Here is a 17,220-nt window from a genome sequence, read left to right as displayed (position 1 = left end):
TTTTTAAAATTTACATAACTATGCAATTTTAAGAAACATTTTGGCATTATATTCCTATACACATACATATATTTTTTGTATATATATTTATAGGAGTTTATGTCAAAAATACTAAACTGCACAAAATATTATCGAAATTTATATGCTTATATAATATAAAAAAGTAATTTTTATAAATTCTTTTTTGCTATTCTATATTATTTTTATTATATTAATATACATATAACATATACATAAGCATATTATATACATCCTTTCTTAAATAATCTTATAAAAAAAAATCTACATACATATACATATATGCATTCGATATCCTTAAAATAAAATACTTACTTGAAATATTGAAAAGATTATTTTCTTTTTTGTTTTTAGATATTTTAAAATAAAAATTATATTTTTAAATATTTAGAAAAAAAAAAGATTTTATTTATAACTATTAAGGAACTTAATTTTTCTTTAAATAATTAAAAGCAATTCCAGATTTACTCAAACAAAGTACTATATTTTAATTTAAAGGAATTCATATACGAATGAGAGAGTGAAAATAAAATTTTAAAATGAATTTTAATTTTAAATTAACTTTTAAGTTATACAATTAATTTAATTTAACAAGTAATCAAAGATATTACGCTATTATTGAGAAATACATGAAAAATTAATGATTAATTAGTTATGCAATGGAGCCATCCACAACTCGAACCTCTATAACTCTAAAAATCTGCTTACCTCGAAGTCATATGAGTTCCCTTGAACATTGGCATAACTCTTTTTTTTTTAGTTAAAAAGGTCCCACTGTATTTAATTATAAGTTTTATATAAAGAAAATTTTACAGTTATTTAAAATCAAATACAGTTTTCAAAAATTTTCTCAACCATTTAAACATTAAAACTTCTACGATAGGCATATAACGAAAATTCTCTACTCCACTATTCTCTATTAAAAAATAATTTACAAATATCTTTCAATTATAGACATAAACGAGAAAATATAGAGATGACCGTGTCAACTCTGCGATTACCGTACGAATTTGTTGTCCTATGTGCGAATAAATATGCCATAACTGACTATGGGACATATTAATTTATGCAAAATTTTAGTACTGTGTCAAGCAATTTCAATGAATTTAGGACAGGCGGACGGACGGATGAACGATATCTCAGAACATTATTTCTTAGCGTTACAAACGGTAAAGCAAATTTAGTATACCCTTCGAGCATACGTTCGTATGGGTATAAAAAGGCTAATAAATTAATTTTCTATATTAATTAATATTATGTCAATTACAAATTAAAATTGAAATGAGTGATCGACTTATATTGTTCGAATTGATAAATGAATTGATTTAGATAGGTGAAATTTTAAAATTGTTAGGTATAGGTTGTTATCTATAAACAAATTATCTTCCTTTGCAAAATAGGATAGAATCTTTTCAACATACGAATTGAAAGAAACTCTCTTTCTATTTCACTCCTATCTAAGAAATCTATTGTCTCTCAAATTTTACTTAAATTTCAATTTTAGACAATTTACTTTTTTATTTCAAATTGCTTTAGCTATCCTTCTCACTTTACAATTAAAAATTAATCCCTTTGACTACAAAACGTCTAGAAATTAATTACGAAGAAATTTTGTAATAAAATTCATAAAATAGTTTAAAACAAGAGAACGTTTAAAGTGCCCGAAAAAAAAATCACAAACGAAATGTTCATTTAAGTTCAAAAAACATTCAACTTCCCTCATTTCTTTATTAACTGAGATTTTTAGACATATTGAATAGATTGGCGAATTGCGACCGATTTTTAGGGCTATTGCAAAGAATCGAAATTTTTTCTTAAGACAAAATACAGTGTAAAAATTTGGAAACAAAAATGTTCAATTATGAAAAATTTACAATTTATATCATTATTTGCTGGTCATATTCGTTTAACTTGCATAATAGTATTTAGTAGTTATTAGTAGCTAATTAGTAAAAATTGTAAAATTAACAATTTCTTATACAATCTATTTATATTACATAAGAGTTTGCACCCTTTCATTTTTTATTTACTTCATTTAAGCTACATATATACAATATCAAAAAATCTTAAGATTTTAAAATTTATATACAAATGAACATAAACTCGCCATATATGCAACATAAATTAATTGAAGACAGTTTGGTCTTTGGTTATGTAATATTAAAAAACATTGCACATTATATGCATGCACATATACATACAAGTGGAAATTATAGACTAATATTGTATATACAAAAAGTTTATGTTTCTTTCTTCATAGGTTTGTATATTCTTATACGTGTATACCCATATAGATGCACCCAATGTGCTACTGCAGAATTTATAAAAAGGATTTCTTTTGCATTATAGCCAAGATTTCCTATTTTTTATTTTTTAGTTTTTCAATTTTTCCTTAATAGTACATACCACTATAAGAATTTCTTTATAATCTTCCTTTAGTTTTTTCCATTTCAAGAAAAAAAAAAATTGGAAAGAACAAATAAAATAGAACTGAAAGAAAAAGAACAAAAATATGTGCAAAAAAAATATTATAGAAGGGTAAAAGAGAATTTTTTTTTATATGTGTAAATCTTTGGATCAAGTAAAAAAAAAAAAAGAGAGAGAAAAAAACTACCGAAAAACAATTCAGGCAAGCAAAAGCCAAGGCAATCCTTTTCTTTAACTTGAAAAAGGAAAAAAAAATTAAAAAAGAACACAAAAAAAAATATTTTATTTTATTTTTAAAATTTTCAGAACTCAGAAAAGAAAAACTTAAAAAATAACAACTATACAAAAAAAAAATTAAAAGAATTAATTAGAGTAGAATGGTAGCGGTATTTTATAAAGGGAAAAAGAGAAATAAAATTTAATTTATATACATACATACATGTACGGCCATAAAATATGTTGAAAGAGAATGAAATACCAAAAAGACCATATCACATACATAGAGAAAGAAAGAAAGACCAAATGGAAATATTTTGTGTTCCTTTACTGTTCGTTTTCCACATTTTCTGTTTTGGTTTTATTTTTTGTTTAGTTTTATTTTCCAAATCATTCGAATTTCTTTTTTTTTTTTTTTGTTTTACTTTACGTCTTCTTCAGTTTTTCTTTTGAAGTGGACCCCTTTTTATTTTTTTTCTTTTTTTTTTTTGTTTGGTTCAATCCTTTCATGCTACACCATTTTTTCTATTCTATTTTAATGTTTTTTTTTTTTCATTTTAGTTATATTTTTTTTTTATTTGACTCAACATTATTTGCATATATTTTGATCTTGCTGCCAACTTTAATAATAATTTGTAGAATCTACATTTACAAAAAAAAAAAACTTCATTATAAAGATATACAGTAAAATTGGCTTTAATCGACATAATGTAGACGATTTTGTTCTGTGTTTGATAATTTTGGAATTATTTCACCAAAAACTATAATAAAGCTCACGAAATGAAAATTTTAAGTGATGTGTGCTTCACCCCGTATTTAATATTCAAAAGCCTATGATCCAAATTCATATTTTGTGGCGAAAATATAAAATATTACAAGTTTAAGTTACCCATGAATTCTGGAATTTAAAAGATGAAGATATAGGATTAGTAAAATTAAGGATATCAATTGAGTTTTTGTATATATCATGCATCACAACGACAACTGGAATATGGCTGAAACACATTTTCCCGCTATTCCCCGACGATTGTCACTGCGATCGCCGCTTGGAATATCAAATTCAAGTCGTAACGACAATTGTCGCTCTACTTAGACAACTAGAATAAGGCTCATTATATGTATATTATCTACATATATAAGTTTAGTATAATTCCTCAAAAATATAAATATTTCTATTTTATAAAATGAGTAAATTGAAGCCAGTAACTAATTTCAACCCGTAGTTTCCATCTATTTAAACATGTATTGAAAATTTTCTAGATTCAAAATTTTTGGAAAAATACTTTTCTGCAGTACTTATTTTTTTTTTGGCGAATGGATTTATGGCAATAATTTTCTGATATAAAAAAGATCAATTATCGAAGGTGGCAATAAATTGCTTAATTAATTTTAAATGTCACCCAGAAAAACCCCAAAAAGGTGGTATGAACAGAAAAAGGAAGCTGGAACATCTTGAATGCTGGAACAAAATTAATAGCGGGAAGTTATTTTTGAGAAAAACATGCAGATATACCTAATTCAAGAAGAAGAAAAAGAAGATAAAAGAGATATGAACAAAAATAATACAATCACTTTGTGTATGAAAATGAATAACATTTCTTTTCATACACAGTGATCATTTATTTTCATACATTCAACTGTGTATGAACAAAATAAATACGATCACTGTGAAAACTGTGTATGAACGATCACTGTGTATGTCTATGATGGTAGCTTAATAAAGCATGAACGAGCTCATATCAAAAAGAAACAACCCATAAAATTTAAAATATTTTAAGGTCATATGTACCACCGAGAAATATACTTAATAACATAACGAAAAATCACAGCAATAGAACCAATTTTCTCTATATATGGTATTTCTACGGCGATACAAGCAATCTCTGTTCTTCCTATATATATTTCTATTTATTCTATATAATATTTTTTAAATATATTTTGGTTACTTCGATACTCGAAATCTTATTTATATAGTTTTCCACAACAATATATGTAGTAGTAGTTTCATTTACTAGACCGATTGACTATACTAAATTTGGTATAACATTATTCTTCAAATTATAACACTTCAAATATATGTATAAGGATATTAAAATTATAAAGCATGCATAATAAATAATAATGTATATTTCACTGTTCATTTACTGTGCTCACACTAAATCAACTGCTGCTTCTATATTCATAATTTATATAATGTATATCTATGGTATACTCTTATTAAACATCTAACAGTTTTCCCTGTCTATAATATAAAATTTTTTTTCAAATTGAAATGTGACCTCCATTGCATATACATATATACTTATATTATTAACACATATGCAATACATAACCATATTTACAGAAAACTTCTCTAGAAATTTTCTTATAAATAAAATTTTTTTTTATATTTTCCATTTTTAATTTTCTGTTCTGTTTTTTTTTTTTCTTTTTATTCCAATTTTCTTTCTTTTCTTATTTTTAATTTCAGTTTTATTTTTTTTCTTCTTTCATTTTTGCGTTCATTTTATATCAGGCCTTTGACGAAAACTTTAATTTTTTTTTTTTGAGTTGGGTTTTTTTTTTCTTTTACCCACAAAAAGAAATTTTAAACAAAAACATAAAATAATAAAAATAACAACAAATTAAAAATAAAAAATTTAGTCTACAAATATGAAAAAAAAAAGAAAAAGAAAGAAAGAAAGTACCAAAGTCCCAAAGGGGGATAGGAAGGATTTAAAAAAAAAAGCAAAACAAAACGGAAACAAGAGAGAATTCTTTAAATATAGGAGAAAGGCAGCTGTGGCGACTATAGTAGTGGTAATGGCGGCACTTTTTATGTTTTTCAAAAACACAAGCTATACTGGACAAAAGACAAAAACAAAACGAAAAAGAAATAATATGGAAAAAAAACGACTATGGGTGAAATTTTCCTCCTATTTTTCCGTGTTTATTATTTTTTCCGTTTTTTTTTTTGTTTTTAAATATTAAAAGTTAGTTTTGTTTTCTCTTCGTAGTATTTTTTTTTTTTTGTTTGAAACACACAAAAAATTATTTTTTCTTTTATATAATGAAAGTATACTTAATTATGTTATTATATGTATGAATGTGTATGTATTTTGATCAAGGATAGGTATACCGAACTTATATATCAAACGTCTGATTTTTTCAAGCTTATGTTTTTTTTTATGTTTTTTTAGGAAATTCTATAAAAATATTCATTTTTCACGTTTACAATTTTAACCGTAACAAAATAAATTTGGAATCATAATTAATCAATGTCAATTGTAAATATGAATTTGAAAGAGCCAAGATTTAATAGAAATTGAGAAAATAAGAGATAAATGAGAGACTAACAATTTAATTTTAAATTAAATTTACAATTTAAGTCTAAAACGTTGTGTTTAAATAACTTTAAATTTTAGTAATGAAAACGATCTGTTGAAGAATTTGATACTTTCCCAGAATGTCATTAGCGACCAATTCGCAAAATTCATGAATTTTAATACTGCTTACCACTAATGTAGTAAATTCTAATTCCGATTCTCACAAGTGCAAGTGACTGTTATTTACAAATGAAAGTGATTGATGTGATAGACGGGATCATTAAAATGAAAACGTTTTGCGAGAGTGTCATTTTCTTATTACAATTTTCATTGCATATTTTATACAAATTTGCATAAATTTAGGAGAAGTTTCAACGTACATAGTATATTTTCACTCTAAAAATTTGTTGTAATATAAAAGCTTGACTATATTCTAATTTAGTTTAGTCATAAGAGTACACTACTAGATAAGATGACGGCTCTTGCAACAATTTCCGCTATAATAGAAAATTTTATAAAACTTTAATAGAGAACGATTTGCAAAGACAACCGTTTGACATAATATAAATAACAGTTAAATCTTCAATATACTATAGAAAACTGTTATATGTTGCTTAAAATTAGTTTTATCCTGTGAAATATCACTTGAACAAATTGGAAAGTCGAACTCCCTTATAATTTGGGTTGGTACGGTTTTTCAGTGTTGAGGAGCTCACGTCTATCTTCTTCCTGAGGGATATTACTTGTACCCGCGTATTTACTTGTAAGCGGGTACAAGAAGAAATATAACTGGCTGCAGTGATCGGAGGGGAGAAGTTTCCCTGCCCATATCTCTCTTCAGCAATTTACTCAATGATTATTTTTATAAATCAATGTTTAGTAAATATTGGTCATTAAATATTGCAAATTTTCATATTCTAACAACAAAATTCAATTTGACAATTTTATCAATTTATTTTTAAAAATAGAATGAAGGCATAAAATACATTTTCAATTTTATAACTTAATTATTTGATTTTACCTGAAATATTGATAAAAAATTGTAATTGGTTTGAGGAATCACCCATACAGTCTATACTTTACCATATAGCCAAAAGACTTTGAATTTCAAATGCAATAATATGGAAAAAAAAAATTTTTTTCTTTTTACTATCGTTGAAATTACGGAGGAAAAAGGACTGACTTTTTTTCGTTTTTTTTATAGTATTTCTTTTGAAATAAACACACACTCAAAAAAAAAAACTTCCCGTCAAAGGACTCTTGTTTTATTTCATAAAAGTTTTTCCCCCATATTTTCATTTTTTCTTATCTTTTATACTTTTTGTGTTTTTTTTTTGTCTTCTTTTTGTTTTTTTGGGGTTTACTTTTACAAGTTTTCAAGACAACTTTTAAGAATTCATCGTTTTTATTTTCTACTCATTTTTCTTTTTTAATTTTCTTATATTTTTGAATTCTCTCATCCTTTTTTGACTAAATTATTTCAAGAGGAAACTATTGAAATTAAGAACTCCGGACTAATGATTACTACTAAAGATGTACATTTTGCATATGTATAGACATTCCTACCAAATTCTTGTGCATGTTACCATTCAACATATATACATAAAGGCATATATAAATGTACATACTTAAAAGTGAAGTTAAAAGAAGAAATTAATGCTGCGGTATTGAATTAAAAATAAGGAAAAGCAAAGGAAAAAAATTGCTCTCTCTTATATACTAAAAAAAGAAATTTCTTGACCACATTTTTTATATATATACATACACATATACATATAAAATCTTTAAAAAAAAGAGTATATAACATAAAAACAAAATAATGTATTAAAAAAAATTGTTAAGAAGACGGACACAATATCCTTGTTTTACTTTGTTTATATGGCGAATTACCCAAAGACAAGGCATTCATTTTAAAGTATAAAGAAAAAAATTGTTTTTATTGAAAAATAAAGGGTTTACTTTTGAAAAGTTTAATTGAACTTGAAAATCTTTTGAAAGGAAAAACAGAACGTCGTTTGTTTCTTCTTGAGACAAAGATATACCATAAGATTTCTTCCCAACACAATACCCTAAGAAAAAAACTTCTATAACCAATAGATAGAATAAATAAAATTTGAGTTCTTTTTCAATATTAATTTAAAGTTTTTCCATTAAAATCATTCCATTCTCTTGTAGATATATATATGGAAACCACATTTTACATTTCTTGAAATATTTCACTTAAAATCTGGTATATACAATTTTAAATATTCTTTCTTATGACAAAACCAAAAATTTTTGCTTCTTTTATATGCAATTAAATTATCAATTAAATTTTTTAATGCTCATTTTTTTTTTCTATTTCTTTGATATTTTCAATAAATAGGAATCAGTTCCAACTCCAGTACCAGATCCATTACCATTACCAGATCCAAATGCTGAAGATGCATATGCTGGTTTTATGAAAGATGCTGATAAATTAAAATTAATGTTATTAGCATGGAATTATCAAAATTCAAATGCAATACGTAATGGTACAGCATCAACAAATGGTGTAGGTGCTGGTGGTGGTGGTGGCGGCGGTGGCGGTGGTAATGATCCACCAACAGCACCCGATTTAAATATGGTCAGTGGTTTATGGCAACAATATCAAAATGCATTAGCATTAAATGCTAAACAACCATCTGTATCACCAGTACATCGAAATGATACAACAGTTGAATCACCATCTGTTGAACAACAAAATTGTCAAGATGAAACAAATTCATCTGGTCAAAAAGATGAAGATGATAATAGTGAAGATGATTCAGATGATAAACTTGATCAAAATGCTCATGATCCAGAACGTTTAAAAGCATTTAATATGTTTGTACGTTTATTTGTTGATGAAAATTTGGATCGTATGATACCAATATCAAAACAACCAAAAGAAAAAATTCAAGCTATTATTGATTCATGTGCAAGACAATTTCCAGAATTTAGTGAACGTTCACGTAAACGTATTCGAACCTATTTAAAATCATGTCGTCGTAATAAAAAAGCACGTGAAGGTTGGGATAATACATCACGTCCGACACCAGCACATTTAACATCAGTACAAGCTGAACAAATTTTAGCATTAGCTTGTGAAAATGAAAGTATGAATGCAAAAAGAATGCGTGTCGGTTTGGATCCAATAAGTCAATCATTACCAATTAATGGTAGTAATAATAATACAATTGTTGATACAGTAGCACCATCAACAAATTATACAACATCTGGTGGATTTCGTGGTACACCAACATCAACATCAACAACAGTTGCATTAACAAATAATAATAACAATAATAGTAACAATAATAATAATAACAACAGTAATAATAATAATAATATTAATAATAATGTTACAAATAATATTGGTAATATGAATGGAACAAATGATACAGATATAACTATGATACCAATTCAAACAAATGGTAATCCAACATTAAATAATATTAATTCAGCAAGAAGTTCACCTTTAGCATTAAATACAACATCATCATCAAATGTATTAGATATTAAAAATTTGACAACATTACAAAATGGTACGAATCTTACAAATAATAATAACAATAATAATAACAACAATAATCTATTAACAACAAATAATAATATTAATGTAAATCAACAAAGTTCAAGTCCATTATATAGACCAACTGAATTTACATCACCAAATACAACAAATACACCCGGAATAGGTTTAAATTCATCACCACAATTTCCTAATATTGGTGGTGTTGGCGGTGTTAATGGTGTATCACCTGCAAATTTAGTTGTCAATTCAAAAGCACCAGGTTCTTATCCATCATTCTTTCCAAATGTTGGAAATAATAATAATAATAATGGTAAGTTCTAAAATATTAGTATTAAATTTATATTTATTTAAATATAATTATTTATTTTTAATTAAATAAAATACTATTTTTTCTTCATATTTATAAAATAGCTACACCAACAGACCTGTCAATGAAACCATCTCAACAACAATCTAGTCTAACATCACCACAACAAAATTCAAATATTCTTGGTGGTCAACAAAGTCCATCACGACCTCCAATTGTTACACATAAATTGAGTGCCAATGAAATAACAGCAGCGAGACAAGTTATTACAGCATATAGAGAAAGTGCAGCATTTCTACTACGTACAGCTGATCAAGTTGAACAACTTTTAATGCAACAACAGTAAATTAATTTTTTTTTTTTTGATGAAATCTGAAAAAAATTAATAAAAATAAATTTGAAAAAGCAGGATAAATTCTTATAAAGAATTAGAATGAAATACAAAGAAATTATTAAAACTTTCATAATATAATAATTATATATGTACATAATATAGTTCGGGTATTTTCAATATAAACACAATATTTATAAAAAAATCTTACAAGTTTTGTTTAAAAAACTTTTTATATTCTTTATAATTTTCTCTGTTATCATTAATTCTATTCTGAACTCTGACAAAATCTCATGCGGAACTCCTTGTAGTTTGCATGTCAGCAATAAGATACGCGATTATTTAAATTTAATATTAACCCTAGAAGGTAAACCGTGAAAATAACACAATGTTAAAATGACCTTTAAAAACAACAAGTAAAATTTTAATTTATTGTATTGGAAATATCCTTTATATGTTTATATCAGTACGTAACATGTTTTTATATATAAATATATACGAATTAATATTTTATTCATATTTATAAATTATGTATGTAAATGTATAGTCATTCAAATTACACTACTATTATAATTAAATTATTGTAAATTTTTAACATTTAAAATTTTATTAATTTTTTTCATTATATACAAATATAGCTATATATATATACATATAATTATAGTAAAAGAAAAACCTAAATATTATAAAATGCAAAAAAAAAAATGAAAATGAAAAATGCACAGTTTTTCCTAATTTTATGTTACAAAGCAAACAAAAAAAAAATCACAAAAAAAATAAATTTATATTATTAATTAGTATGCAATATGTATATGTGTATTATGTGAACATAATATAGCAATACTACAAAGACAAATTTGTGATTCATACCTGTTACGAGTGAAAATTATATTAATATGTGAAGATTGATTAATAATTTATCCTTAAATCTCACCTACCAAAGATTATTGCCGCACGGTTTTCTGCGGTTTGTTAAATAATCGTGTGAGTCAAAAAATATGAAATTAGAATTGTATATATGCAGACATTTCTATACGAAAATGAGTATATGCAAAATAATTATAACAAAATCTTGAAAATTTTCGTAAATAAAAAAATATTTACAAGACATTTAAATGCAAAATTGTACATTGCAATATTCGAGTTACGATTCTTTTTTGTCCCCTTCAATTGTTCCGAGTTTTTAGTGGGTATAATCCAATATACCTAAAAAAACTGAAAAATTAAAGAAATTAAAAATTTAAATTTAGAATATTAAAACTATACTATAATACATTGAAATTCATCCCACATTCATATTTTGAATATAAGATAAAAAATCTTTATGTATAGCTGTAACACGTACACTAAAAATACAATATACTCGAATTTATATATAGTATTGAAAAATTTCATGTTTTTATGAAAACAATCTACAAATTTCATGTATTAAAACTAGAATTGTATAGAATAAATTACTCTGTTGATGGTGGATTTCCTTGTAAAAAATGAAATTTTCAAATATTTCTTTAAGTAATAAACATACTATTACAAAATGCTAAAATAGCATAAAGTAAATCTTAAAAAATAATGTACATAGATAAAAAAAACTTTAACTTAAAAATCTCCAAATCTTATAACTATACAATAAAAACTAAAATATTTAAAATTCAAAAAAAAAAATATTTTAGTTTAATTAATAAAACTGTTATACATATAAAATATACACATTCATACACACATATACATATTGATTTAAATATAAATATAAAAAATATTGAGAAACAACTATTAATTGAATACAGGGTGTTCCTATTTTAAAAATAATAAATAAATAAATATATTATAAACAAAAAACGAAAAAAAAAATTTTAATATATAAGCTTAAAAATTAAATTACTTAAATGAGCAAAAGAAAAAAAACACAATTTTTAACTATTAACAAAAATTTAATGAAAACAAACAAAAAAAATAAAAAAAGTAAAAATTCATTTTTCAGAATGTGCAGCAAAATAAAAAGCATTAATTTTTTTATCATCTGAATATAATACAACTTATATATAAAAACACATATATACTTAAACATACATGCAATACATATACATATACGCATATGTATTATTGTTCATCTTAAAGTTGAATGTTTAAAAATTATAATAAAATAACAATATTTAATGTTAATTGTAATTTTTTTCTCCAATATAATATAAAATAAATATTTCATATTCCTAAAATAATATATATATGTATATATACATAAACCAATATATTATATACATAAACACATATATATTACATATTTATATACATATATATATATATAATTAGAATTTTCATTTAATTTTTTCTCTTTAATATATTTCAATAATAATTAAATTATTGCTAATTAAACTAAAATAGAAAACCAACATACAAAAAACAATAGAATAAAAATCAGATTATTATACAGTAAAAAAAAAAAAAAAAAACAAGATAAAAAAAAAACAATTTAAATATAACAGAAAAATAAAAATCAATAGAAATGGATATTTAATTTATGTAACCATATTAAAAATAGAATAACCAACCACACAATTAATAATAGAAACAGAAAATACAATAGATTACAGAAAAAAAAATTTTAGCTTCTTTAAATTTTATAATTAAACGATATTACAATATTATAAATTTTATTTTTTTAAAAGCAGTTGTACAAAAATATTCTACAACATCAAATTAGCTTTGACATTAAAGAAAAATTTCATTATAGGTCATATTGAAATTGCCTACTAAATTAATTTAGATCCTCTGAACAAAATTTCTTAAACAAGAAGTACTTACTTAATTTAATAAGTAAATACTCTTTTTTAAAATAAAAACAATTTGCTACTTTTAAATTGTTAAAATGTATGTGTATGCACCAAAATTCATTTATGTAATAATAAATTATTGCATACTTCTCGGACGACAACAAAAATTAAAACAAGCACAATAACGATATTACAATATTATACTCGTAATAACAAGCACAATAACAGTCGTAATTAATTTTAGTTATATGTAAGTTAAAGAGAAATATTTTTTGATAGAAAATATTAGTACCGTTATATATTTTTTTCTTCTTTTATAAGATTTTGAAAAGTTTACAGTTTCGGAAATATAAAAAATTCAAAATTAATATTTTACTCATATTGCAAGAAGATGAAATATAATTTTGTTTCAACAAAATAAGCATTATTTATCAATTTTCTATATAAACTGTTAAAATCTAAAAAATTCTGAATTTTACCATCTAAAGAGATTTCTTATTTTAACTCAGAATTTGAAACGAACACAATAGAGCTTACTCTGTCATTTAATCATTTATCAAATTTGAAGTGTTAAAATAATACATATTATATGACCTAAGCAGTTCTTGCCGTAAAAAAGAACATATTATTTTTTAGCTCTGACTAATTTGAGATAAAAAACGAACAACAATCTATTTATATATTGTAGAGTTCATCATACTGGAATACACAACCAAATAATAAGAATTTTATGGCAACAATAAATAAAACTTAATAAACTATAGTAGAATATACTAAAAATAATTAAAGTATAACTGCTTTTTAATAATAATTAATTTAAATTTTGAAACTTATACATACCAATAATAAGTTTCTTTAACATATATATATACATACATAATACTAACATAATAAAATATAAATATTTCAAATTATTAATAATAATTATTATATAAGCTTATAAAAATATTTATAATAAAAATATTCAATGAAAAAAAGAAAAATGAAAAATCAAAATAATTAAATCAAAAAATAATTAATTTACAAAAAAATATTTAACAAAAAATTATACTATATAATAAAATAACATTCAGCTTTGTGATTTGGACTTAGGGCTATATGAAAAAAAAAAGATGAAAATTCTCAATGAAAAATGCTACAAAATAAATTAAAGAAAAAAAAATAAATTCAAAATTTCAAAAATTCATTTAATTAATTATTTATGTTTTATGTTCTTTTTTTAAATAATTATTATAAATAAATGTAATTATAAATGGTAGTAAGCGTAAGAAGGGCATGTTTTACCAAATTTAGAATAAATATGATCATGGTTTTTAAATATATGTAAAAATAAACTGATATAAGTAAATATTAGATATATAAATGAATCATAAAAAAAAATTTAAAACAATTTTAAAAAATTTCAATACAAGGTGATAATTATAATAAAAGAAAAGAAGAATATAACATTAATTAAAAAACAAAAATAATAATATAAAATTAAATACAAAAAATGAGAAAAAAAAATCGTTATTACAAAAAATATTAAAAATATAATTACTATATTATTTTTATTATCACAATTCAATTCCATAATATTAAAGATTTATTTAATAAATTTTATTTAATAAATTTAATATATATACAGATGTACGAAGTTAAAGCACAATTAAAATTTATTTTATTTTATTTAAAAATTACTTTATATTTTAATTTAGTTATTTTATTTATTTAATAAACAAGGGCTATGCAATAACTTCAATTCAAATCAAATAAATGATCTTTACAACACCTCTCATATTTTTTAGCAATTAAAATTAAATATTTTTAAAATTATTTTGAGTAAAAACAAATTCAATTGAATCTATGTATTACAGATTTCAGTTAAAACGTCTATTAATCTTTAATAATCTAATTTTTGCTTTAAAAAAGTAAGATTTTAAGAAAAAAAAAATTGTTTTGATTAAAACACTTTTTCTTTTGATAATGTTGAAATTTAAAGTGCAAGAATCGAATTTTACTTTGCTTTTGAGTTCTTCCTTTATAATTTTTTTCAATTTTATCGATTTTACTAAAAAATTTTCTCATTTTTTTTTCTATTTTATAATATCAATGCAAAAATTATTAAAAATAAAAATTAGTTTATTAAATAAATTATAACAGTTTAAAGAAGGTGGAAGAAAAGTAAAAAAAAAGGTTTTTAGTTTCCATCTTGCACTTTTTTCATATATTTCCAATATTAATTGTTAAGAATTTCATATTGTTTCATACCAACGTAATACATTTTTATAATTTAAAAAAACTTGATCTCTTACTAAAAATGTGACCAATTTTATTAACTCAAAATTTATAAATTGATTAAAAGTAAAAATAAAGAATTAATATTTTGAAAAATACATTAATATGTTGTAATGACAATATAATTAAAAACAATTATTATGATTTTCTTAATAATATTAAAAAAAATTATTATTACATTGAACATTAGATAATGAGTTATTGAAAGCAACATATTTTTAGTATAAAGGACATATCGAGTCAGCTATTTATTTATTAAATACTTTCTTAATCTAACTCCCGATTACTTTTATTACCCTAGTCAGTTATCTTAATTATACATATTTCGTTTATTCCATATCGTTGATAACATCGAACAAATCTTTAAATCTTATTAAAACAAAAATATAATTAAATAAATTATTATTTAAATGCATTTTCTCTTAATTTAATATTTTTATATTATTTTAATATTTTTACAAATTAATATATTCCAAATAACATTCTTGAAAAAGAAAAATCTTAAACAATATATAAAAGAAAAAAGAAAATATTAAATTAAAAAAAAAAAACAAAATATTCTATTTTTAATTCTTATTCCTATACAATAAAATTATTTGCATAAGAAAAGAAAAATAGTATAAAAATAATCAATTTAAACTTGAATTGTATGTACGAAAAGATTAAAGAAAACAAATCTTTATAAAAAATATTATTAATTAATATTAATTAATAGTACTATTAATTATATATAAACTATTAAACGTTGTGAGAATATTAAGTTCACCGAAATTAAACATCTTTAACAAAAATAATATTTATAAATTTCAAAGCATATTAAATTATAAAGAAAGGAAAAAAACAGAATTTTAACTATATAATAAAAAGGAAACATTAAATAACATAATTAAAATATAATTTAAGCAAAAATAAAACAAAAATTAATAAAAAAAAAAGTCATCAAATGAGAATATTATTTAAAAAATACAAAAAAAAAACAAAAGAATAAATTTGAAAATTGTAATCAAATGTGTCAATAAGATAAAGAAAAATAAAAGTAATGTTAAAAAAAGCAATTATTCGTCTATCTAATTAAATTGTATTTATGTAAATTTTAAGTCCAATATCCCAGGAATATGAACCTCAGATCAAATACTCCAAAATTTGTAGATGCACAATTCTTATTTATGTATAACTAAAGAGAGCAAGTACATTATTTGAATTTTATCTTCTACTTTTCATTTTTCCATCATTCCATTATTCTATGCATCATTTACTTTTACTAAAATTAAAAATTACAATGTATAATATTGTCAACAAATTAAATACTTACAAAGTTCTAGTATTTCAATTCCTTATGTACATATGTAGGCCCTCAATTATTGTTTTAATAAAAAACTTCATAATAGTAGGCAGTCTTCTCATTAGCTTTCATTATTTAATTATGTATATCTAATTTTATTGATCTATTTATTTTGCCATTACTGGTATTAAATGAACTTTTCGCAAGATATATTTCTATACATGCCAAGGCATATGTGCACTCTACTTATTACGCACATTAAGAATTAGTTTTATAATTTTTTGTCGAAATTTGTGCAAAATTTTTTGCTCTTTGAAAGGCAAAAATAAAAATATAATATGCTAAGCATAGGTACATACATATATATTTCTTGAAAATTTTTATTTTATTTAAACCACAATTATTTTTTAAATCACATTGCTTTTCAAAAATAATACTAAAATCGAACACTATAAATCTATTAATCGATTTATTATATAAATGAATCGTTTTGGGTTCTTTTCATTTATTCATTCACAATATACTGATTAGATTAGTCAAAAATAAACAATATATTTTTTATTCATTCAAAATTTTTTTTTGTGTTTTGTTTTTTTACACGTCGTAGTGTTGTATTTGACAGTAGTAGCATTTAAATTCAAAATAATATTATTATATCTTACGAATATTTCAGATTCAGGTCAATAAAATCATCAATAATACATCAATAAAATTGTACATCTATTTTTTTTTTGTTTATAGAAAAACATACATC

General features: G+C 22.6%; 1 protein-coding gene across 1 annotated transcript in view; it reads left to right on the top strand.

Annotated features, from left to right (window-relative positions):
• LOC129606109 (homeobox protein 4-like) overlaps nucleotides 1-10,816 on the top strand; it is a 91,799-nt gene extending 80,983 nt beyond the window's left edge. Inside the window, exons 2-3 of the mRNA XM_055516221.1 lie at nucleotides 8,332-9,811; nucleotides 9,913-10,816. Of these exons, the coding sequence (XP_055372196.1) occupies nucleotides 8,332-9,811; nucleotides 9,913-10,154 (1,722 nt within the window). The 3' untranslated portion in view covers nucleotides 10,155-10,816. The remainder of the gene's footprint in view (nucleotides 1-8,331; nucleotides 9,812-9,912) is intronic.
• The last annotated feature ends 6,404 nt before the right edge of the window (nucleotides 10,817-17,220 follow it).

The sequence above is a fragment of the Condylostylus longicornis genome, unplaced genomic scaffold (genome assembly GCF_029603195.1).
Source record: "Condylostylus longicornis isolate FDR11 unplaced genomic scaffold, ASM2960319v2 ptg000017l, whole genome shotgun sequence".
NCBI lineage: Eukaryota > Metazoa > Arthropoda > Insecta > Diptera > Dolichopodidae > Condylostylus > Condylostylus longicornis.
Note: the sequence above shows the minus strand (reverse complement) of the source record. Positions and strands in the feature narration are given on the sequence as shown.